Here is a 25,473-nt window from a genome sequence, read left to right on the forward strand (position 1 = left end):
TACTTTGTGGCTTAATTTCTTTTTTATAGTGTCTTAGTAATTTATATTTACCTTTTGTTATCTGGATACATTCTCGTCACAGCTCTAGCTGTACTTAAATTCCTAGAGTATTTTTTTTTTTTCAGTTTCTTTAAAGGGGAAAATGTGTGCCTGAATTACTGTACCTGAGTGGCTATTTTATTTCTTTTGCAGCATATATTTTACTAAATTTGTTTGAACTTTCTTTCATATTTGCCATTCCAGTATTACCTCTAGACACTTTTTCCATTTCACAAAACTTTGTGTTTTTTTCTAGCCAATAAAACTCAGGAGAGTTAAGAACTGAATCTTCCCAGAGAGGGATAGGAAAAAATAGTTTTCAAACTTTTCCAATTTCTGTAAGTTAAAGTAAAATAGATAATTTACTAAAGATTTTGTTGGACTTAAAAATCCCTCCAAAGGGTCATATTGACCTTGGTTATGAGAGTTATTGGAAACCATGACACTACAGACTCTTGATGTTGGAAAATACTCATCAATCCAGGATGCATAAAGAGAAAGCAATCTGGAGGGAGGAATAGCAGAATACTTTTTGTATTCCATGACTGATTAAGAGTATACTGTGAAGCAAACAATAGACATGGTATTAAAATTATCTGTTAATTGAATTTATTTTACAAATCTTATGTTTTGGGAAAGTGTGAAAATGATAAGCTAATAACTTGATACCACAAAATATTTGAACTGTTAGGTTTTTGGGAAACTTCCCAAGTGTTCCATATATTGTAGAATATTTTCTCTCTCCTTTAGGCCTATCCTTGGTTACTTCTTGAATAGAAGAGTCTAGTCAGTGGGAAGATGTACACAAGATACTGAATTTTTAGAACATGGACTTAAGTCTTTTACTTCAAGCATGCCTTTGAGCAGCCAATCAATCAATTGCTCATTTATTTTATTTTACTTTTTCAGTGTTCCAAGATTCATTGTTTATGCAATTGTTCACTCTTTTATAACAATATATTCACTAAACTACAAGAATGTCCTTTATTCTTAATTATATACTCTCATTATATGCTTGCATTAAAATTTACTGTATAATCATTTTAGTGATTATGAAATATTTTTTACTATGAGCATAAGATGTATAAAATCTTTTTTTTTTTTTTTAACTGGTAGAGGAGGACCTCTTCTCCAGCTAGAATTCCTGCTCAGGAATTTGTATCCGTCAAGGCACGAGGACTCTGTATCCTCAATGTAGGTTGCTTTGTCAGCAAAGGGTCATGAGTTTTACCCGGTCTCTTCTGTCCAGTCAGTCATTCTGAATTCCAAGTAGTAAGCTTTCTGCATAGGTTCAGTTTTTAATAAGTTTCTCAAAGCTATTTTAAGAATTATGGCCAAACCACCTATATTATGAAACAGTTCTCCTGACCTGATTTGTTTTAGAATTTAAGACCAAGAGGGATGATGTACTATAAAGTAGAAAGTCCTATGAAAATGAATTAAGTTAAAATTTTCAAAGATTATGGGTAAGTATGGCAAGATTATGTACCCTATTTCTTCAGATGACATTATTTTACTAGCCACTGAGGCCCTAACTCTATTAGATAAGATTTTGAAGTTTCTGTAGGGAGCCTATCATTTTGGAGAGCTGTGACATCTTTATCATCTACAGTGTGTTAAGACTTGGAATAAATCATTAAGTTCTGTTCTATTTAAAATCCCTTATAGGTAAGCAACCACAAATTCTTTTAAAATCTAAGTGTGTATGTATTTAAGGCAATAGCTTTTCTTCCATTTTTTATTCTATCATTTATCCACTCACTCAGATTTACTGAGTGCCTGCAATATACTAGACACCATGCTAGGTGTGTTTTTTCCAGTCAGAAATAATATTTAGTGTATCCTTTATGATGTTTAAAATTATTAAGGAGGTAAATGTGGAAACAGGCAATTTCATTGTTGTGCAGCGAGGTTAACACACTGTCATGTCATAGAGCATCCAACATCATCTAGAGGAATCAGGGAATTCTTTCTGGAGAGGTGACAATTAAGATGAGACACAGAAGACCAGTAGAGATTTACCAATGTTGGAGATGGTAAGATGCTGTTTCAGATTATTTATTTTCTTTGCCTTCAACTTACCATCATGACCTCTATCATCATCATCATCATCATCATCATCATCAACAGCAGTGATTGTGAGAAAAAACCTAGACCAGTAGTCAGACTGGCTTCTAGAAGGGACAAGATTAGATAATCATTGAGATGGGTTCTTAGTCTATAAATTCAGTCTTGTAAGGAATATCCTTTTTCTGTAGGTTAACTTTATTTTTTAAATTTTTACTTATTTATTAAAAAGATTTTATTTATTTATTTGAGGGAGAGAGAGTGCGAGAGAGAGCAGGAGGAGAGGGAGAAGCAGACCCCCTGCCAAGCTGGGATCCTGATGCTCAGCTCCATCCCAGGAGCCTAGGACCATGTCCAGAGCTGAAGGCAGATCACCAATGGACCGAGCCACCCAGGCGCCTGGTCAACTTTATTTTTGATTCTTGGTCACTGAGTAGTGGACAAAGTCACTCTAGTCACTTTTGAGGTTTCCCTACTTTTCTGGGATTGTGGTAGAGTTCCACCCAGAAGGGCAGTATAGTCTGGTCATTGATCATCCTATATATAACAGCTTACCCCTAAGACATGAGTTGTGTCTGGATAGTTCTTTCTGGTCTGGTAGTGATTTGCTACTTCCCAGACATGGGTTTTTTACCCCAGAATTTCTGTATTTCTCTTTACCTAGATGGAAGTATGATGCCATTCCTTGCTGGGTTCTTTCTGCCTTCTAGGCAATGGTATAAGGAAGCAGAGCCTAGATCCCTGCTGTCTTGGAAACTAAATACCTCTCTCCCTCCTTCAGCTGAGGAAACTTTTTTCTAGACTGGGGAGGAGCTAAAATATCTCTCTGTGTCTCTCTGTAAATACATCTGAATCTTTCTTTCATCTCTGTAGCAAACCCTTTTATTCTGAGAGTTTAGGCTATAGGAAAGCAAAATGGGAATGATTTAAAAATCATTCTGTTTTTGTCCTGGCACATACCTGCCTTGAGGTAATCAAATACAGGACCAGTTACCTGCTTAGATGAGAAGAAAGAAAATGGGCAAGTTTAGGGAGAGAATAAAATTGATATCTCAAAGTGCCAGTCTCCCACATGTACAAAAGAGTTTACCTGCCTCCTTATGATGATGCCACCAGGTGACCTTGTGAAAATCAAGTAATTCTCCTGAATTTCAGTTTCCTTTTCTAAAAGGGGTTTAATATGTTCCCTACCTCTTAATGTGTGCTATTTCTTTTCTACATCAAATAAGGTAATGTATCTGAACTTTACTTTTATAAAGTTAGTTAGTGATAGAATTAGGACCAGAAGCTCATCCAACCTTCTTTTCATTGTATGAATGTGGTGTTCTTAGAACAAATGAATGGCATCGTAGTGCAGTGGAGAAGAGCCCAGGGATGGAATCCAGTCTTTACCATTGGCTGGCTAAGTTATCTAAAGAAAGTTAACAGATTGAGCTTCAAATTCCTTATCTTAAAACATAACTGTACTAATAATACTCACCTCTTAGGATTAATGTGTTGGCCAAATAAAAACATCTAGTCCATGTAAAAGTTGTAAGTAGAAAAGTGCTACAGAAATGCTTATCATCAGAATAATTTTTTTCTTTGGTCCACTGAAGAGGAAAGGTGTGTTCAGAGTCAGTCCCCTTCTGTTAGTGGTCTGGGTCCAGCTTCCTGATCAGCTTTTGGAGCAAGCCTTCTCAGATATGACAAGGACACATCTGCTTGCAGACAGGAAATGCCATACTATGCTTTTTAAAAATATTTTTTGGTTACATTTCTTATGGGTATTATCTCTTTCATTGGTGCTAAAATAATTTGTAAACCTTCCTTTATCTACAGAATGGTAATAATCTTTAGATTTGCTCTAAGTCTGGTCAGACATTTTTTCCACTATTCAAATTTGAAGTTTTATCTCTTTTTTCATTTTCTTTTTCTTGTTTGCTACAACTGGAATATTTCAAAATTGAGCTGTAGGTGAAATTTGCTCTAGTCTTGCTTTCTATTTATTACTACTTAACCTTGCAATTTCCCCATTTCTCTTTAACAATTCTATAGAACTGAAAAATTATAGAATTTAACAATTCTATAGAAAATCTGGAAACATGGCTTATTTGAAAGGTAGTAATAAAAATTTGCCTCTCTGTATAGTATCTTTTTGTTTCAACATTGGAAATACCATATCAATAGGTGTTTGTTGAAGTATATTAAAATAATTTTTTTGGGCGGGGAAGTAAAGTATAATTGCCAAAATTACAGAAAGAAGAAATACTATGATCTTTTCCCAGTAAGTCAGGTTTCATTACGGCATAATATTTTATTTTTTATTTTATTTTTTTTAATTTTTTTTAAAGATTTTATTTATTTATTTGACAGAGAGAGATCACAAGTAGACGGAGAGGCAGGCAGAGAGAGAGAGAGAGAGGGAAGCAGGCTTCTTGCTGAGCAGAGAGCCTGATGCGGGACTCGATCCCAGGACCCTGAGATCATGACCTGAGCCGAAGGCAGCGGCTTAACCCACTGAGCCACCCAGGCGCCCACGGCATAATATTTTAAAATAGGCTTTGGTGCCGGACTGATTAGGATTTGAATCCTGATTTCAGCACTTACTAGTTGTGTAGCCTTGGGCAAGTTACTTCATTTCTCTCAGTTTATGTTTCTTCATTTGCAAAATGTATAAAATATTTTTTCTTAGGTGGTACCTGAATGGCTTCAGTTAAGCGTCTGACCTTTGGTTTGGGCTCAAGTCATGACCTCAGGGTCCTGAGATCCAGCCCCAGGCTTCATGCTCGACAGGGAGTCTGCTTGAGGATTCTCTCTGTCCCTCCCCCTGCTTGCATGCATACTCTCTCTATCGAAAAATACATAAAATCTTAAAAAAAATTCTTCTGGGGCTTATTACTCTTCCTTGGGTAGAAGGCCAAATTTAACATGGTCTCTATTGACATCAGCTTCTCTCCTCTCATGATACCTGGTACCTCATCATAGCATTCTTACACTCTATTTTAATCTTTTACTTTGTTGAAATTTCCTGTTGAATTACCCTTACTTTCATTCAGAAATCTTTGCGAGTGTAGAATATTGCCTATATTGAGTTTCCAATATCTGGAGCATGGTAAGATACTCACTAAAATTGGGGTGCCTGGGTGACTCAGTTGGTTGAGTCATTGCCTTTGGCTCAGGTCATGATCCCAGGGTCCTGAGATAGAGTCCTGCATCGGACTCTCTGCTTAGCATGGAGTCTGCTCCTCCCTCTGCCTCTGCCCATTTTGCCTGCTCATGATTTCTCTCTCTCAAATAAAGAAAATCTTTTTAAAAATAAAAAAAATAAATAGCTGATTAATGAAAGAAAGAACTTATTATTTTGATCTGCCAGACTTCTAAAGGTAAGGCTATTTTTATACAATTTTTATGTTAATTAAACTTGGAAAATTAGTAATTCAACATTTAATGCTAGATTCTAAAATTCACCGATACAATTTATTTCTGATTCCAAGTTCCTTTTTTTTCCCCCAATAAAAAATTACTCAACTCTTTTTCTGGAGGATTAAGGGTGGTAGTATGGAGAGAAGGCTGTACTTGCAATCAAAGGTTTTAGCATTAAGTTCTAAATCTGTTATTTAGTAGCTCTGTGCTCTTGGTCAAGCTACTATGGATTTCAGTTTCATGTGTAATAGACATAATATGAGTTCTCAATGGTGAGAATCAGAGAAGATAATGCATGTAGAATTTCTTTTTAAACTGTAAAAAAGTTGCATAAATTTATGTAAAGAAATTTCATTATTCTAACAGCTTTGTTCTCTGAGATTTGTGTATTAAGTTCACCTTTTCTTCTACTATACTTTCATCTTTTTTTCTTAACAACACTATATATTCAAAAATTGTTCCACTTTTAAGTTGTTGCAAATAATTTTATGTGTCATCTTTTCCTTTTTTTTTTCTTTTTTTTAAAAATTAAAAAAAATTTTTAATAAATATATAATATATTTTTAGCCCCAGGGGTACAGATCTGTGAATCGCCAGGTTTACACACTTCATAGCACTCACCACAGCACACACACCCCCCAATGTCCATAACCACACCACCCTCTCCTGACTTTTCCTTATTTTTAAAAATTCATTTGTTAGCACTATTGCCATTCACTGTTTCAGATTTAAATTACATGTCTCAAATTATTTATAACTCCTGGCAATGTTATTCTTAAACCAAAGAGTTGAACCTTAATTAAGAGACACATGACTACCCACAATTCCAATTATGTAACAGTCACCATATCCTTTGCATTGCATATTTCCTGCAAAAAAATTTATTTTAATAAATTATTTTCCCCTCTCCCCATTTCTTCCTGTGCCTGCCTTCAGGTAATCCAAATTTAGTTTCATTCTTTCAGTAGTTGAGGAGTCATATGAAAATAGATTTCTTTTAAGAATGAAGAAAATAGGAGATGGGGTACCTAGGTAGCTCAGTTAGTTAAGTGTCTGCTTTCAGCTCAGGTGATGATCCCAGAGTCCTGGGATCAAGCCCCATGTCAGGCTCCCTGCTCTGCAGGGAGTCTGCTTCTCCCTCTCCTTCCTTCTGCTTTCTCTCTCTCTTACTTTCTCTTTCAAATAAATAAATAAAATCCTTAAAAAAAAAATAGGAGAATTGAGGTCATTACATTGGCAATTCAAGTGAAAAATCCTCCACTTATAATTGGTTTTGAATATCAGTTAAAATATTAGTGCTAACTTGGATAATTATCTCAACTTTCCACTTTATTCAACTTGTCAACATCTGTCTAGGGATTTTTGTCCTGTACAACAGGATCCTTGTCATCTTATCTTTTTTATTTTTTGCTTAATTTTTCGTCTGTACAAAGGTATCTAGTTATATATTACCCTCAGGCTCAAGCTTTGATTAATCAGAAATAAGAATTTAAGTAGAGAGAGATAAAGGGCATAATGGAATTGACACAAGAATGTGATCGTTACTGATAATCAAAAGAAGCAAGAAGGGCAGCCATAATTCCAGTGCTAGATGCTGGCATGCAAAAGCCCAAATTGTCTAAGAGACACTTGACCATATTGACCACTTGTTTTTTTCTTATATTCTAGCATCTTATTTTATGTGTCAGATTTTTCTTATACAGAGATGAGAAGCAAAATAAGCTCTGTTGGTTTGGAGAACATTTAGCTGCTCTAATCAATACAATGTCTTCCCTGGGTAGTTAGTAGGTAAATATGTATTGAATGAGTTAGTGAAAGTCCTCTTATCTAGCAAATTACATTTATAGATGTGATTATGGAAATGCTGTTGATACATTTTTAAGAATTACCACTCATAAGAATAAAAGATCAGAGTATGTGAATACCTACAAAAGTGACACAGAAGTGAAAAAGAGCTTAAAAATTATAATTGTTGGGGCCCGTGGGTGGCTCAGTGGGTTAAGCCTCTGCCTTTGGCTCAGGTCATGATCTCAGGGTCCTGGGATCAAGCCCCACATCGGACTCTCTGCTCAGCAGGGAGCCTGCTTCCCCCCCCCCTCTCTGCCTGCCTCTCTGCCTCTTTGTGATCTCTCTCTGTCAAATAAATAAATAAAAAATCTTTAAAAAAATTATAATTGTTAAAAAGAGAGAATAAAAAGAAAAAGATGTCTGGTACTTAGTGGATTTTCAAAACTAATGAATGAAGGGATAAAAAACACTAAATCATGAGGCATTAGAGATACCAGAAATATAAAGCCCAAAGATACATATAAGTACTGAGGAAGACATACTATAATTATTGATTACTTATGTTAGTGATTAGGAATGGTTCAAAAGTGAGGTCAGTAAGCCATAATCATTTCAGGGAAATTACTGATTTTTTAATCTGGTCAAAATGTGGATTCAAATAGTTGTATTTTTACGCAAAGAGTTTAAATATTATATTTAAATGAAGTATTTTACCATGCAAAGTATGAAACATTTTAAAAAGTTAAAGTTCTGCCCAATGTATTAGCATATGTTTATATCTTGTTCTAAAATTAGAGAAGGCTCCCTTTGTATCCACATTCATTTATGTTTATTACCTTTTTAGGTAAAAAATTGATTACATGACGTTCTTCTCCATTTATTATTGCCTATTGAAATTCTCCTTTCTTTCAATGGAGTAAGCTTGAAGTTTGCTATGTTATATAGGAAAACTGGGGAAGACCTCATTTGTACAGTTGTATAAGAAGTTGTGCTTCTTCCCAAGTCTGTGTTCAATGACATCATGTTGGCATCTTGAAATTGGCCATGATGGGAATATTTACACCTTGGAAATTGCACATGCTACAAATCAGGGCTTGATTTATTATTTTGCAAAAAATGTGGTAAAGAAAATGTTAATAATGTGAATGTAAGTTAAAAGTATATTCCTTTGGGCCACCTGGGTGGCTTAGTCAGTTAAGCATCCAGCTCTTGGTCTGGGCTCAGGTCACAATCTCAGATCAGGCTCATGAAATCGAGCCCCGCGTCAGACTCAGCATTGGACATGGAGGCTGCCTGAGATTCTCTTTCCCTGGGGCCATGGGTGTCTCAGTTGGTTAAGCAGCTGCCTTTGGCTCAGGTTATGAGTCCCGTGTCCCATTCTGTGCTCTGCTTCTTCCTTTCCCTGCTTATGTCTGATCTATCTCTCTCTCAAACAAATAAATACAATCTTTTTTTTTTTAAGATTGTATTTATTTATTTGACAGAGAAAGAAAGAGCGAGAGCAGGAACACAAGCAGGAGGAGTGGGAGAGGGAGAAGCAGGCTTCTCCCTGAGCAGAGAGCCCAATGCAGGGCTTGATCCTAGGACACTGAGATCATGACCTGAGCTGAAGGCGGATGCTTAACGACTGAGCCACCCAGGCGCCCCATTATACAATCTTAATTAAAAAAAAAAAAAGATTCTTTTTCTCTCTATCTCCCTCTGCTCCCCCCCAACTCATATGTGCGTGCACTCTCTCTCTTTCTCAAAAAGCAAAATTGTATTATGTCTCTAGCAATTATACTGTGATTAGCATAGAAGTTGAGGAAGTATTTGTCCACTCTTCAAAAATTATATGATTCAGTACAGAAATCACAAAATTGATGAAGGAGTGAGTGAAGGTTTATCACATAAGCCATCTTGTTTCATTTTCATCTTATTAATGTAACAAAAAAAATCAACCAATATTTATGTCAGAACTACTCATTCATCAATTATATGGGTAAGTTGGCTATTATTATAAGAACTGGGCAAAAATCAACAAAATATTCTTGAGAATTATTTGATTATAGGGAATTTATAATGGAAAGTTACATATCTTATTTTTTGTACATTTCATGTTAAATATTAGGTTTCAATTTTTCTAGGACTGTAAGATAGAATTTTAAAATCATGTTTTTCAGATACTGACCGAGCTTTATCATTACTGGAAGAATACTGCAAAAAATTAAGGAAACCAGAGGAACAACAGTTGAAAAACGCTGTTAAAAAGGTGATGGGTATCTTTAAGAGCAGCTTATTCCAAGCTTTGCTAGGTATGTATTACAAGTTTTTTTTATCATCTTAATGGTCAGAATGTGCTTAACAGTTTGAGTAATGACCTAATGCTAACTAAATTTAAAACTGGAATAATTTCCCTTGTTGGTGGAAAGAATGATTTTTTTTTCTTACTTAAGGCTAACCTAAAGAAGAACTGTGATGAAATAGAAAAAAAAGTGTAGGTTATTAAAAATATAAATATTGAGGGGTACTTGGGTGGCTCAGTTAAGTGTCTGCCTTCAGTTCAGGTCATGACCCCGGGGTCCTTGGATCGAGCTCCACACTGGGCTCTCTGCTTAGCCGGGAGCCTGCTTCTCCCCCTCCCTCTCCCTCTGCCTGCTGCTCCCTGTACTTGTGTGCTCTCTCTCTCTGTCAAATAGAAATAAAATCTTTAAATAAATAAATATTGGAGGAATGTTTTATATAGGAAAAAGTTTACACAGGAATAAACCTGAACAGTCAATGGTAAAAAAAATTGAAGACAAATGCCTTCCTTTAGAGAAGGAATTGGCTAGCACAAAAAACAATGGGCCATTTCTGTTCAGAATCATAGTTCTACTTTTACTCTCCTCTTAAAACAAAATTAAAATATTCTTTTCATGTTTTGCTTCTCTTGTGAAGGTTTATGATCCATATTGAATAGTTTATTGGTAAGAATCTCAGTGCTCTGGGGTGCCTGGGTAGCTTAGTTGGTTAAGCAACTGCCTTCGGCTAGGGTCATGATCCCGGAGACCTGGGATTGAGTCCTGAGTTGGGCTCCCAGCTCCACAGGGAGTCTTCTTCTCCTGCTTCACCTTCTCCCCTCTCATGTTTTCTCTCACTTTCTCTCGCAAATTAAAAAAAAAAAAAATCTTAAAAAAAAAAAATCTCAATGCTTTGGAATTTTAGTCAGTTTGTCATAAATTTAACCATATAATGTCAACCTTAGTTTAATCTCTCATATTAAAAATTGTGAAGAAATTCAAGGATTTAGCGTATGTATGTGTGTCTTTTTATATGTATCTTTTGTATTTATGCAGATAACTTAATTCTTCACATAATATTTTGGTAGTCAAAATAAACTAGCAAAAGATATAAACAAATACCTCCCCTCAACAAAAAAACCAACTAAACAATTAAAATTATACTATACTATCTATAGTGTATATATATGTACATATATATATACTATTTATACTAAAATTATACTATACTATCAATTATACTATAGTTTACTAAACTTAAACAGTACTTTTTTTTTAACAGTACATTTTAAAGATTAACTGAGTCTACTAGACATTATTACTTTCTCAGGTCTGGTGGTTTATATATAAAATATAAAAATGGGAACTTATGAGGATTAATTTTGAAAATATTTTATCTATGGTTTTATTATGTCTACACTTGTTGACAAAAACTCCAACCTTAGGGTGTGACTATAAAAAAAACATTAAATTTTGAAAATTAAAAATTCATCTGTTGAATAAAAATAGAAGTAAAATGCTTTAAAGGATTGTTTTGCCTGTGGATTAATTTCTTTAAAATATTTTTCTGTGGCTGGTAAGATTTAATGACACAAATAACTATAATCATCTTAGTTGGTATTAAATAAAAACAACTCTAAATGGAGACTTACAGAATTTAAATAAATCCTGTCATTAGAGAATAGTATTTTAGAGAACATTTTTAAGCCCCAAATTTCTCAATTAAAAGTTGATGGTTTCATCTAGTTGATAATTAGTAAAGGCTGTTAACTGAATGGCAGTATCTCTGAGTAGATTTGTGTGATGTGCTTAGTTGAGACTGACCAAGTCTTTTGAGAGCTTGAATTTCTGAGAGCTTGATTTAGGAAGAACATTGTTGGATGCTTTAGATAATTTTACTATATTTCGGTAATGTTGCCATTTGGTATCACAATATCATTACATGGGGAATAAAAGGGCAAATGAATGACAGAGAATTGCATTTTGCCATTGTTTTGGGTGAATTATAAATATCCTGGCAAAAAGCCTATAGCATAGTTTGAATTTCTCTAACAAGATGAAAGGCAACAATAATCTGTAAAAAGCTGTTATATAAGTAATCCTGGTGTCCAGCTTTGAATGGATAGATTTGCTCTGGCTGGTCTTTAGAAGTCATTTTGGAATAAACCAGACCACAAAGAATGGAGCAACATTATACAACAAAACATAATTTTCATTTCAATTCCATGTGTGTTGCTAAATACTGATAACTAATTTATTATTGTTGAATATTTGAGTGTTCTCACTGTTTTTCTTTAAGCACTCAAAAGAAAAACTATATAACCCTCTGCATCCTGGAAGGGATTATATTATTATAAAAAGATAAGCAGAGAGCTTTTGATAAATAGAGTATTATTTATGGTCTATAACTTCCTGTTTGGACCAACTACTTCCTACCCCACCACCTGCCCTTTTTTCTGTTACAAGTAATGGAACATAGTGGCTTTACTCATTGTTCTGATATTCAGATAGCCAGTATATTGAAGTAACACCTTTCATGAATCTCAGTTAACTAGAAATAGAAGGGAATCATAATGCAGAAAAACCAGTACAAATACATAGTAAAGTAAAATATTATTATTGCAAGATATACTGTAATATTTACATATCACTAGGCAACCACCCCTTCTCTTGAGAGATGAAAAGCATCACTTCAAAAATTAACACAGCCTCCTTCAGTGATCCTTCCATCGTGTGCCTAAGAAAAATCCCAAACACTGTTATGTCTTAGGTTGTGTAATCTGTGAGGGCAGAATTCTGACTACGTAATTTTGACCATTATTATAGTGCATTAAAGCATTTTATAAATGAGTTCTATGATAGTAGGGTGGAAGGTGATAGCAAAGATATTGTGTTTTTTAGTTTTTAAAATAGAACTTTACCTGATTACAAAAGTAATATATGTTCATTCTTTTAAAAATTAAAATAAAGTTAAAGAAGAATATAAAATTTTATGGTAAGACACATTCCTCTTATGGTAAATAGCAGGATGTATGATAAACATAGAGAATGGTGAATACTTTGATTAACTTTCTCCCTCCTCCCTCCTACAGTTTCTGTATCCTTTGCTTTATTTCCCATTTATCAACAACTGACAGTGAGAAAAGACACTTAACTTTTAAAAAGTTAGTAATTAATGTTCATCAATGTACAAAAACAGGAAAAATACCTAAAATAGCAATGCACATTTTGATGTTGGGCTTAGGGTGACATCTTGTGGTGAAACTAAGGAAAAAGTTTTGTCCGATGGATAATTACAGTTTTATATGATCACATTATTAATAGTACAGATTTTGAATGTAAGTGAATTGGAATTCTGTGGTATTTTACAAAATAATTTAGCTCTGTCTTATTTGGTATGGTTAAAACATTTAGATTTTCAAGATACGCTGGTTATTATTCTTCATTTAGGTAATGAAGAAGCAAGATGGAAATGTTTTTATTATTTTGAAACTTCTCTTCCAGATCTCCTTTGAATAGTTAAAGATTTATATTACCATCATAATTATTTGTAAAAATTATTTTAATAATATAATGGGCCAGCTCATTTTCAGATATATAGCACAAATGTTCTTTGTTTTTATACCTTATTGAATTTTTATTATTTTTTTTAAAGATTTTACTTATTTGAGAGAGAGGCAGAGAGTGAGCATGAGAGGGGGAAGGTAAGAGGGAGAAGCAGACCTCCTACTGAAGCAGGAAGCCCGATGAGGGACTCGATCCCAGGACCCCAGGATCATAACCTGAGCTGAAGGCAGTCACTCAACCAACTGAGCCACCCAGGCGCCCTTTATTTTTATTCTTTATTCTTTACTTATACAATTGTGGACAGAACTATGTATATATTAATGAGTTTGAATTCCTTTCAAAAATCTTGTTAATCTTGTTTCTGATTTCATTTCCTTTTATTTCTTTTTTAAAATTTATTTTTTTAAATTCAATTAATTAACATGGAGTGTATTATTGTTTCAGAGGTAGAGGTCAGTGATTCATCAGTCTTATATAACACCCAGTGCTCATTACATCACGTGCCCTCCTTTTTTTTTTTTTTTAAAGATTTCATTTATTTATTTGACAGAGAGAGAGATCACAAGTAGGCAGAGCAGCAGGCCGAGAGAGAGAGGGAGAAGCAGGCTCCCTGCTGAGCAGAGAGCCTGATGTTGGGCTTGATCCCAGGACCCTGAGATCATGACCTGAACTGAACGCAGAGACTTTAACCCACTGAGCCACCTAGGCGTCCCATCATGTGCCCTCCTTAATGCCCATCACCCAGTTACCCCGTCCCCCTACCCCCACTCCTCAGCAACTCTGAGTTTGTTTCCTATGATTAAGAGTCTTTTATGGTTTGTCTCCCTCTCTGATTTTGTCTTAGTTTATTCCCCCCACTTCCCCTATAATCCTCTGTTTTATTTCTTAAGTTCCACCTGTATACTACAACTTCTTTTTCCATTCATCTGTCAATGGACATCTGGGCTCTTTTCATATTTCCTTTTGTTTCACTGAAGTGTTTGAGGGGGACTTTTGGGGAAAGATTTAGGACAGAATGGTCAGTAAAGTGGTATTTTCCTTAAAACCTTGCCAGCAGTAAAATCTTAGAAAAATGTATATCCCTTGCATGTCAGACTTTGCGTTAGAGTAGAATACTTTCATTTCCATAAATCTTAACGTAGAACCCTATGGACTCATAGGGGTGATACAGTAGATAGAATATATATTGGAATATATTGGATATTGGGATATACAGGAGATATACTACTGTGTTGATAATTATCACCTCCTTGTTGAAGCCTTCTCTCATATCCCTATCTGACATCAGCTTTAGCCAGTCCTTTTATTATGTCTCACAGGGTTTTTTCAGATTACTATAAAACATTTGTTGTATTGTCTTTTGATACCCCCAGTATATGGACCTTAATAATAGTAGACCTTCAATACATTTTCCTTGTTCATTTACTCAGTAATTATTTTAAAAATACCTGGTATGTATTAGACATTGTGCTAGGAAATGGGGATATAACGGTAAACTATAGAGAGGATAGTCCTTGCCCTTATGGAGAAGTGAGAGAACTCAAGTGGGCAAAAGATATATTAGCTGTGTGATTAGTTAATTATTTAAATGTAATGCTGGGAAGTGCTCTAAAATCAATGTGTTTAAAAGTTTTATCACATTTACTTTGAGTAAAAAAGAAGCCCCACATATTTTTCCAATACAGTAATTTCAATTTAATATTTTATTTCACATAACATTTATGTGAAACATCATGGCTATTTTGGTCTTAATTATTCATCATAATGTATAATTTTTACCACCTGATCATAAGATAGTCAAAGGATTTTTTTTATAGATTATAGTGAATGTGAAAGTCCACATAGTTATTATGAATTTGGGAAAACTTGGCTCTAATCCTCCAAAGGAGATGTTCTCAAAGTGTGGTTTTTGGATCAGCAGCATCAGCATCACGTGGAAACTTGCTAACATTGTAAATTCTTGGGCCTTACTCCAAACTTACTGAATCAGAAACTCAGGAAGTAGGGCTCAGCAAATAGTGTTTTACTCAAACTTCCAGGTGATTCTGAGGCATGCTAAAGTTTGAGAACATATTCAAAATGATTAGATACTTGGCCACTCAAGGAGAGTAATGTAGTTTGTGAATATTATTAATAAATTTGGTGAGATAGGACTGTGGCATTTTTTAATTCTTGAGTTTAATAAAGATTTGATTTGATCTTTAATGAGTATAATGAGCCATTATTATTCTGGGATATAATTTGAGTACTTTAAGAACCCATAAATTAAAGAATATAATTATGGCATCTAATTTTCTTTTTAAAGTACAATGATATATCTTAAACACTTAAGTGATTTTTTTTTTCACTTGGATACTTGATGATAGTATCTACTTATGAGGCTATGGTTAGAGAACAGCAAAGCTACACTGAGATGTTGCTATTGGCACACATGAGGCTCATTCAGTAGGTAAGCCCCTACTGCCACTTACAGCCTCAAAGCAGGTGTTCCAGTAAAACAAATACATTACTGCATGTCGTGCACCTTCAAATAAGTCTTAACTAGTGAAAGCAGTGCATGTTAGATTCTTAGATACTAAGTTCTACTATGTTTCTACTTATTTGCTTACAGGACCTATTTACATAAAAGAATGTAAGTATTCCAGCTATTACAATTGAGTAATTAATAATTAATAAAGTATTTATGACATGTTTAATTTACATGGGCATATACAGATGGATGTTACTAGAAACAAAGTTCCTACCCTTAAGGAGGTTAAGCAATTGGGAAGGTAACATTCATATGTATATAAGGACAAGATAGGATATAATCAAGGGCCAAATTTTGAAAGCTAGACCAAAGTGTTGTAGGAGTTCAGAGAAACATGGGGTCATTGCAGATTGATGTTACTAGGAAAACTTTTCTGTGAAAGGTAAGCTTGATCTGGGTCTTGTCAGTCTTGGGTAAGAAGAGGACAGAAAAGGACCTTTTTCCCCATCCATCCATTCATTCAAAAGATGTATACTGAACACTGAGCTAGGCATTGTAATATATACTGGGGAGAAAAGCATTAAACAAAATTGCATAAATAGTTGATATTTGCAATTGTGATAAATGTTACAAAGGGGAAGGAGAGGGTGCTATGAGCAAGAGGCTTAACCTTCACAGTGGAATCAGGGAAAGCTTTCTTAGGGAAGTGGCATTGGAGGTGATAAAAATTGTACTGATTGATAAAGGTCAGAAGGAGAGTAAGAAAATGGATACGACAAAAACAAGGGTTCAGGATGCTCTTGATATTTAGTTTTTAAAATGTCTTATAGGAATTAGATAAGGCATCACATTAAACTTAAGTCTTTTCCAAAGACTTGTTTAAATTTGAAGGTAAACTTGAAGAGCACCTGAATGACTCCATTAAGCGTCTGCCTTCCCCTCAGGTCATGATCCCAGGACTCTGGGATCGAGCCCTGTGTTGGACTCTCTCTCCCTTTGCCCCTCCTCTCTACTGTGCTCTTGCTCTGCTCTCACTTTCTTTCTCAAATAACCAAATAAATAAAAATAAATATGAAGGTAAACTTGAGAAACAAGAGTGGTAAGCATAAAAACGTGGCCCTCGTAATCTTATCATAGCCCTTTGTTAAACTGTTGCATACTGAGTGTGATTAGTTGTGTTTCATGTCACGTGGAATCAGTATATCTTAAGTTAAATTTGACACTTTACATCGGATGCCATCAAAAGGGTTGGATGCCATTCTTGGCTCTGGACTTTGTATACTTGCTGCAGGATTTATGTCACCAGATGGCACCATTTAACTAAATTTATGTACTTTGGATGCTTATAAGCCTGGTTGTTTTTAAATGAAAGATGCTTTTATTTGTGCTAAAGCTGAATTAGAAAAAAATTAATTTATTTTGGTGGCATATGAGACTTCTATACAGAGTAAGGTAATGAAACCCCATAAGTTTCTTGAGAACATGAAAGGACTGGGCTGTTTCTGCTAAGTACATAATAAATAAAAGTTTGGTAATAATCACTGTCACTAATATATGGCAGCTGGCACAAAAGCAGAACAAAATAGGTTTCCCCATCTAGGTTTTTGTATAGCCAGCATAATAATAATATGAATATTTTAAACTTAAATGTAATTTATAGATGTAGGGATTATATATATATATATATAATACAAACATGGAGAAAATTCTAAAAGATTATTTTAGGAATAGGCCTTTCAAGATGTCTTCAAATATTATGATAATAATACGTTAAAAAATGTTGTCAAGGGGCGCCTGGGTGGCTTGGTGGGTTAAAGCCTCTGCCTTCAGCTCAGGTCACGATCCCAGGGTCCTGGGATTGAGCCCCGCGTCGGGCTCTCTGCTTAGCAGGGAGCCTGCTTCCCTTCCTCTCTCTGCCTGCCTCTCTGCCTACTTGTGATCTCTGTCTGTCAAATAAATAAATAAAATCTTAAAAAAAAATGTTGTCAATAGGGTATATGTTCTATTGAACTATGGAACTAAATATTAATAGAACATCATATAGATGTTTTTTCTTAGTGTAAACATTCATCTAAAGGAAATGAATATTTATTACTTTCTTGGTTAAAAACTTCCTTAATATTTTCCTCATCTTTAAGCAGAATTAGTCACTTTCTTCCTTATGTTCCTGTATTTGTTCATATTTATGGTAGAGCAGTTATTACAGTGTATTATTGTTAATTAATTACATGTTAGTTTCCTCAGTAGACTGTGAGCTTCTTGAATGCAGGGACAGATTCTAATTCAGACTGATTCTAAGTGTGTAGCACATTGTCATGGAATATTCTATCATTAAATTTCTTTCATTTGACAAAATATATTTTCAACTCCTACTGTCTAAGAAGTACTGTATTAGGCTCTGGGAATTAGGTGACAAGAGACATGTGGACCTGTTTTTGTGGAGTTCATGATCTGCTGTGAGAGAGGGACATTAAACAAATATGTACAATAATTATAAGTACTTTGAAAAGTTATTTGGATTAAACAGTAAAATCATAAGCAATTACTTGAACTGGCCAAATTCATATTATTGTACTGTGTGTGTTTAAAAGTGTTTATCCTTTTTTAAAAAAAGTTATTTATTTAAGTATTCTTTACATCCAACATGGGGCTTGACCTCATGACCCTGAGATCAAGATTCACATACTCTACCAACTGAACCAGCCAGGTGCCCCATTAAAAATGTTTAAATTCTGTATATTTAGGGCACCTGACTGGCTCAGTCAGTTAAGCTTCTGACTCTTGATTTTGGGTTGGGTCATGATCTAATCGTGAGATTGAACTTCCTGTCATGCTGGATGCTCAGCAGGGAGTCTGCTGGAGATTCTCTCCCTTGCCCTCACCATCTGCCCCTCCCCCCAATAAATAAATAAATCTTTATTTTTTTAACTATTTTTAAAAAATTATATTCAATTAGCCAACATATCATTTATCATTAGTTTTTTATGTAGTTTTCAATGATTCATTAGTTGTGTATAATAACACCCAGTACTCATCACAACACATGACTTCCTTAATACCCATCACCTGGTTACACCTTCCTTCCATCCCCTTCCCTTCTGTAACCCTCAGATTGTTTCCCAGTGTCCAGAGTCTCTCATGATTTGTCTCCCTCTCTGATTTCTTCCCATTCAGTTTTCCCTCCCTTCCCAAGCAGTCCTCTATGCTATTCCTTGTAGTCCATGTATGAGTGAAATCATATGATAATTGTCTTTCTCTGCTTGACTTAGTTCATTTAGCATAATACCCTCCAGTTCCACCCATTTCAATGTAAATGATAGGTATACTTCCTTTCCGTTGGCTGAGTAATACTCCATCCATCTCCTTCTTTATCCATTCATCTGTTGAAGGACATCTTGGCTCCTTCCATAGTTTGGCTATTGTGGACACTGCTGCTAAGAACACTGGGGTGCATGTGCACCTTCTTTTCACTATATCTGTATCTTTCGGGTAAATACCTAGTAGAGCAATTGCTGGGTCATAGGGTAGCTCTATTTTTATTGTCTTGAGGAACCTCCATACTGTTTTCCAGAGTGGCTGTACCAGCTTGCATTCCCATCAACAGTGGGAATGTCCCTTTCTCCACATCTTCACCAACATTTGTTGTTTCTTGACTTAATTTTACCCATTCTGACTGGTGTGAGGTGATATCTCATTGTGGTTTTGATTTGAATTTCCCTTATGGCTAGTGATGTTGAACATTTTTTCATGTGTCTGTTAGCCATTTGCACATCTTCTTTGGAGCAGTGTCTGTTCATGTCTTCTCTGCCCATTTCTTGACTGGATTCTTTGTTTTTTTGGTGTTGAGTTTGAGATGTTCTTTATAGATCATGGATTCCAGCCCTTTATCGGGTATGTCTTTTTTTTTTTTTTTAAGGATTTTATTTATTCATTTGACAGAGAGAGAGAGAGAGAGAGAGAGAGAGATCACAAATAGGCAGAGAGGTAGGCAGAGGGGGAGGGGGAAGCAGGTCCCCTGCTGAGCAGGGAGCCTGATTCGGGGCTCAATCCAAGGACCCTGAGATCATGACCTGAGCTGAAGGCAGAGGCTTAACCCACTGAGCCACCCAGGTGCCCCTGTCTGGTATGTCTTAAGAACAAGTTTAAATACTGTGTATTTATTGAAATCTTCTAGCAATATCTATTATTGTTGGAATTTCAAACTTTTCACCTGTGAGATTCTCCATCTTCTCTGCCTACCTCTCATCTCATCTCTTCCCTATTCACTATACTACAGCCACATGGCCTTTTTTCTTTTCCTAGATGACATTTTCACTTGCTTTTCTTTTGTTTGGAAGTACCTTTCTACCTAAATCTACCCAAATCTGCCTTATTGGCTTATATCATTATTTAGGTCCAGTGCCTCTAAAGTGCCTTTCTGTTTCACTCCCCATTTCCACCCCATCCCCAAGTCACATCTATTATATTTCCTGCTTTATTTTTGTAACTATATGGATCACAATGAGAAATTTTGTTTATGAGGTTTTTTAAAAAATTTTTTATTTCTTTTCAGCGTAACAGTATTCATTGTTTTTGCACCACAACCAGTGCTCCATGCAATCCGTGCCCTCTCCAATACCCACCACCTGGTTCCCCCAACCTCCTACCCCCCACCCCTTCAAAACCCTCAGATTGTTTTTCAGAGTCCATAGTCTCTCATGGTTCAACTTCCCTTCCAATTTCCCCCAACTCCTTTCTCCTAACTCCCCATGTCCTCCATGCTTTTTGTTATGCTCCACAAATAAGTGAAACCATATGATAATTGACTCTCTCTGCTTGACTTATTTCACTCAGCATAATCTCTTCCAGTCCCGTCCATGTTGCTACAAAAGTTGGGTATTCATCCTTTCTGATGGAGGCATAATACTCCATGGTGTATATGGACCACATCTTCCTTATCCATTCTTCCGTTGAAGGGCATCTTGGTTCTTTCCACAGTTTGGCAACCGTGGCCATTGCTGCTATGAACATTGGGGTACGGATGGCCCTTCTTTTCACTACATCTGTATCTTTGGGGTAAATACCCAGTAGTGCAATTGTAGGGTCATAGGGAAGTTCTATTTTTAATTTCTTGAGGAACATCCACACTGTTCTCCAAAGTGGCTGCACCAACTTGCATACCAAACAACAGTGTAAGAGGGTTCCCCTTTCTCAACATCCTCTCCAACACATGTTGTTTCCTGTCTTGCTAATTTTGGCCATTCTAACTGGTGTAAGGTGGTATCTCAATGTGGTTTTAATTTGAATCTCCCTGATGGCTAGTGATGATGAACATTTTTTCATGTGTCTGATAGCCATTTGTATGTCTTCATTGGAGAAGTGTCTGTTCATATCTTCTGCCCATTTTTTTATATGATTGTCTGTTTTGTGTGTGTTGAGTTTGAGGAGTTCTTTATAGGTCCTGGATATCAACCTTTTGTCTGTACTGTCATTTGCAAATATCTTCTCCCATTCTGTGGGTTGCCTCTTTGTTTTGTTGACTGTTTCCTTTGCTGTGCAGAAGCTTTTAATCTTGATGAAGTCCCAAAAGTTCATTTTTGCTTTTGTTTTCTTTGCCTTTGGAGACATATCTTGAAAGAAGTTGCTGTGGCTGATATCGAAGAGGTTACTGCCTATGTTCTCCTCTAGGATTCTGATGGATTCCTGTCTCACGTTGAGGTCTTTTACCCATTTTGAGATTATCGTTGTGTACAGTGTAAGAGAATGGTTGAGTTTCATTCTACAGAATGTCCAGTTTTCCCAGCACCATTTATTGAAGAGACTGTCTTTTTTCCACTGTATATTTTTTCCTGTTTTGTCGAAGATTATTTGACCATAGAGTTGAGGGTCCATATCTGGGCTCTCTACTCTGTTCCACTGGTCTATGTGTCTGTTTTTATGCCAGTACTATGCTGTCTTGGTGATCACAGCTTTGTAGTAAAGCTTGAATTCAGGTAACGTGATACCCCCAGTTTTGTTTTTGTTTTTCAACATTTCCTTAGCAATTCGGGGTTTCTTCTGATTCCATACATATTTTAGGATTATTTGCTCCAGCTCTTTGAAAAATACTGGTGGAATTTTGATAAGAATGGCATTAAAAGTATAGATTGCTCTAGGCAGTAGAGACATTTTAACAATGTTTATTATTCTGATCCAAGAGCATGGAATGGTCTTCCATCTTTTTGTGTCTTCTTCGATTTCTTTCATGAATGTTCTGTAGTTCCTCGAGTACAGATCCTTTACCTCTTTGGTTAGGTTTATTCCCAGGTATCTTATGGTTTTTGGTGCTATAGTAAATGGAATCGATTCTCTAATTTCCCTTTCTGTATTTTCATTGTTAGTGTATAAGAAAGCCACTGATTTCTGTACATTGACTTTGTATCCTGCCACGTTACTGAATTGCTGTATGAGTTCTAGTAGTTTGGGGGTGGAGTCTTTTGGGTGTTCCATGTAAAGAATCATGTCATCTACGAAGAGAGAGAGTTTGGCTTCTTCATTGCCAATTTGGATACCTTTTATTTCTCTTTGTTGTCTGAGTGCTGTTGCTAGGACTTCTAATACTATGTTGAACAAGAGTGGTGAGAGTGGGCATCCTTGTCGTGTTCCTGATCTCAATGGGAAGGCTGCAAGCTTTTTCCCATTGAGGATGATATTTGCTGTGGGTCTTTCATAGATAGATTTTATGAAGTTCAGGAATGTTCCCTCTATCCCTATACTTTGAAGCATTTTAATCAGGAACAGATGCTGGATTTTGTCAAATGCTTTTTCTGCATCAATTGAGAGGACCATGTGGTTCTTCTCTCTTCTCCTATTAATTTGTTCTATCACATTGATTGATTTGAGAATGTTGAACCATCCTTGTAACCCAGGGATGAGTCCCACCTGGTCATGGTGGATAATCTTTTTAATGTGCTGTTGGATCCTGTTTGCTAGGATCTTGTTGAGAATCTTAGCATCCATATTCATCAGTGATATTGGTCTGAAATTCTCCTTTTTGGTAGGGTCTTTGCCTGGTTTGGGGATCAGGGTAATGCTGGCTTCATAGAAAGAGTCTGGAAGTTTTCCTTCTGGTTCAATTTTTTGAAACAGTTTCAGGAGAATAGTTGTTATTTCTTCTTTTAAAGTTTAGTAGAATTCCCCAGGGTATCTGTCAGGTCCTGGGCTCTTGTTTTTTGGGAGGTTTTGATCACTGCTTCAGTCTCGTTACTAGATATTGGTCTATTCAGGTTGTCAATTTCTTCCTGGTTCAATTTTGGGAGTTTATAGTGTCCAGGAATGCATCCATTTCATCTAGATTGCTTAGCTTATTGGCATATAACTGTTGATAATAACTTCTGATGATTGTTTCTTTTTCCTTGGTGTTAGTTGTGATCTCTCCCTTTTCATTCATAATTTTATTAGTTTGGGCTTTCTCTCTTTTCTTTTGGATTAGTGTGGCCAATGGTTTATTGATCTTATTGATTCTTTCAAAAAACCAGCTTCTAGTTTCATTGATACGTTCTACTGTATCTCTGGTTTCTACCTCATTGATCTCTGCTCTAATCTTGATTATTTCCCTTCTTACGCATGGAGTTGGTTTGATTTGTTGTTGATTCTCCAGTTCTTTAAGGTTTAGAGACAGCTGGTATATTCTGGATTTTTCAATTTTTTTGAGGGAGGCTTGGATGGCTATGTATTTCCCCCTTAGGACTGCCTTTGCTGTATCCCATAGGTTTTGGACTGAAGTGTCTTTATTCTCATTGGTTTCCACCAATTGTTTAAGTTCTTCTTTGATCTCCTGGTTGATCCAAGCATTCTTAAGCAAGGTGGTCTTTAGCTTCCAGGTGTTTGAGTTCCTTCCAAACTTTTCCTTGTGATTGAGCTCCAGTTTCTGTTTATGAGTTTTTTGCAGGCGTTTCTCCACCAGAGTGTAAATTCCATAAAGCAACCATATTGCCTGTCTTATTCATTGCTATATCTGTTACATTATCTTAGTGTCTATCACATAATAACCACTAAATAAATATTTATTAAATGAATGGATGAATAAGTGAGCATTGTTGCATGCCTGATACTATGCCAGTTTCTTTTCTTTTCTTTTTTTTTTTAAGATTTTATTTATTTATTTGACAGGGAGAGATTACAAGTAGGCAGAGAGGCAGGCAGAGAGAGAGAGTTGGAAGCAGGCTCCCTACTGAGCAGAGAGCCTGATGCCGGGCTCGATCCCAGGACCCTGAGATCATGTTCTGAGCTGAAGGCAGAAGCTTTAACCCACTGAGCCACCCAGGTGCCCCTATGCTAGGTTTTTAATTTAAAAATGTCCTCATTTGAAAAGAATAGAAAGCTTATGCAAGTAGGGTTTTATTTTTTACTGCTTAAGAAGAAATCTGAAGGTAGGCAGTTGCTGGCCTTAGGTCAGCATCTCAGTAATGTTCTGATTAAATGTCTTTGCTGAATTGAAATTATAACAAGTCCTTAGGGAAGAATGTAGGAATATAGTGCCAGGAGAGCCCAAGGCAAGTGTTGTCAGCTGGGCAGAGCACCTCGGAGCTTCCCTTGAGCCAAGAGAATGGACTCCAGGTTCCACCAAACAGATTTCTCCATGAGAACCCATTAGTATGCTCATTGACCAGATGACAGGGACATTGCTCTAGGACCAGAGGAGACAAACAACAGCATTTACATCCAATGAATCCAACTGTTTTCTGCCCCTAAGACTATGATGGCTATGATGGCAGATAAACCATATGCCCCCTCTGCCCACTGCCAGAACTATCTACTCCCATATAACTGGGCATTATTTTAGTGAGAAATAAGCAGCAGGAGGAGTAGGCTATAGGAATTTAGGGTTTCTGAAACAGCTGGATAAACCACAGACAGAGTAAATAAAGATTTATACATTTTGCTTGCTGATCATGGTGTAGTGGAAGTTTTATGTGTGACCCCATTATACTGAGCATAGATCTCAATGTAGACTCTAATTTCTTCATACTCTTTTCAGACTTGTTATTGAATGTTGAAAAGGATTAACCACAAGAAGGAACAATGGAAAAGGAATTATCTAACAAGTATCTCATAGGAAAGGCTTTCCTTCCATCCTGTTAGTTCTGGTTCCTGGAAAATGATAGAAGTGTTGGAGAATGAGCAACATTGATCTACTTAATTTTATTTACATTAGTTGGTCCTAAGAGTTGCTTAAGAAACCCTATAGCTGGGGCACCTGGGTGGCTCAGTTGTTAAGTGTCTGCCTTCGGCTCAGGTCATGATCCCAGGGTCCAAGACTACTTCTCCTTCTCCCATTCCCCCTGCTTCTGTTCCCTCTCTCCCTGTGGCTCTCTCTGTCAAAAAAATAAATAAATAAATAAAATCTTAAAAAAAAAAAAGAAAGAAACCCTATGGCTTTTTATTTATTTATGAGAGAGAGAAAGAGCATGCATGGGGTGGGGGAAGGGGCAGAGGAATAGGGAGAGGGAGAAGGAGACTCCCTGCTGAGAAAGGAGCCAATGCAGGGTTCAATCCCAGGACCCTGAGATCATGACCTGAGCCAAAGGCAGATTTTAACCAACTAAGCCATCCAGGTGCCCAGCCCTGGAACTTTCTAAAGTATGTGAAGAATTCCAAACATTCCAGTAGTAACCAACAGATATACCATGTAGCGTAAATTTCCCTGATTTCTAGTTTCTGAGTCTCTGGGTTCTATTTTATATCAGTTTCCAGTTTGTTGTCAAAATGATAAATCTTCATGAAACCATAAGATTAACATTCTCTTTATAAGGCTGTATGTATATATTCAAATTGAGTCATCAAATGTACCTAGAACCACTTAACTCCAGGGGGCATGCCAGTTCTTACGAACTGCCTTAATCATGACTCCTTAGA

The 25,473-nt window shown here is 36.1% G+C and overlaps 1 protein-coding gene across 1 annotated transcript in view; it reads left to right on the forward strand.

The window, feature by feature from the left end:
• The window catches only part of DLG2 (discs large MAGUK scaffold protein 2), a 2,065,329-nt gene that overhangs the window by 7,258 nt on the left and 2,032,598 nt on the right, over positions 1–25,473 (forward strand). The window contains exon 3 of the mRNA XM_047691101.1: positions 9,462–9,593. Within this exon, the coding sequence (XP_047547057.1) occupies positions 9,462–9,593 (132 nt within the window). The remainder of the gene's footprint in view (positions 1–9,461; positions 9,594–25,473) is intronic.

The sequence above is a fragment of the Lutra lutra genome, chromosome 10 (assembly GCF_902655055.1).
Source record: "Lutra lutra chromosome 10, mLutLut1.2, whole genome shotgun sequence".
NCBI classification, from domain to species: Eukaryota; Metazoa; Chordata; class Mammalia; order Carnivora; family Mustelidae; genus Lutra; species Lutra lutra.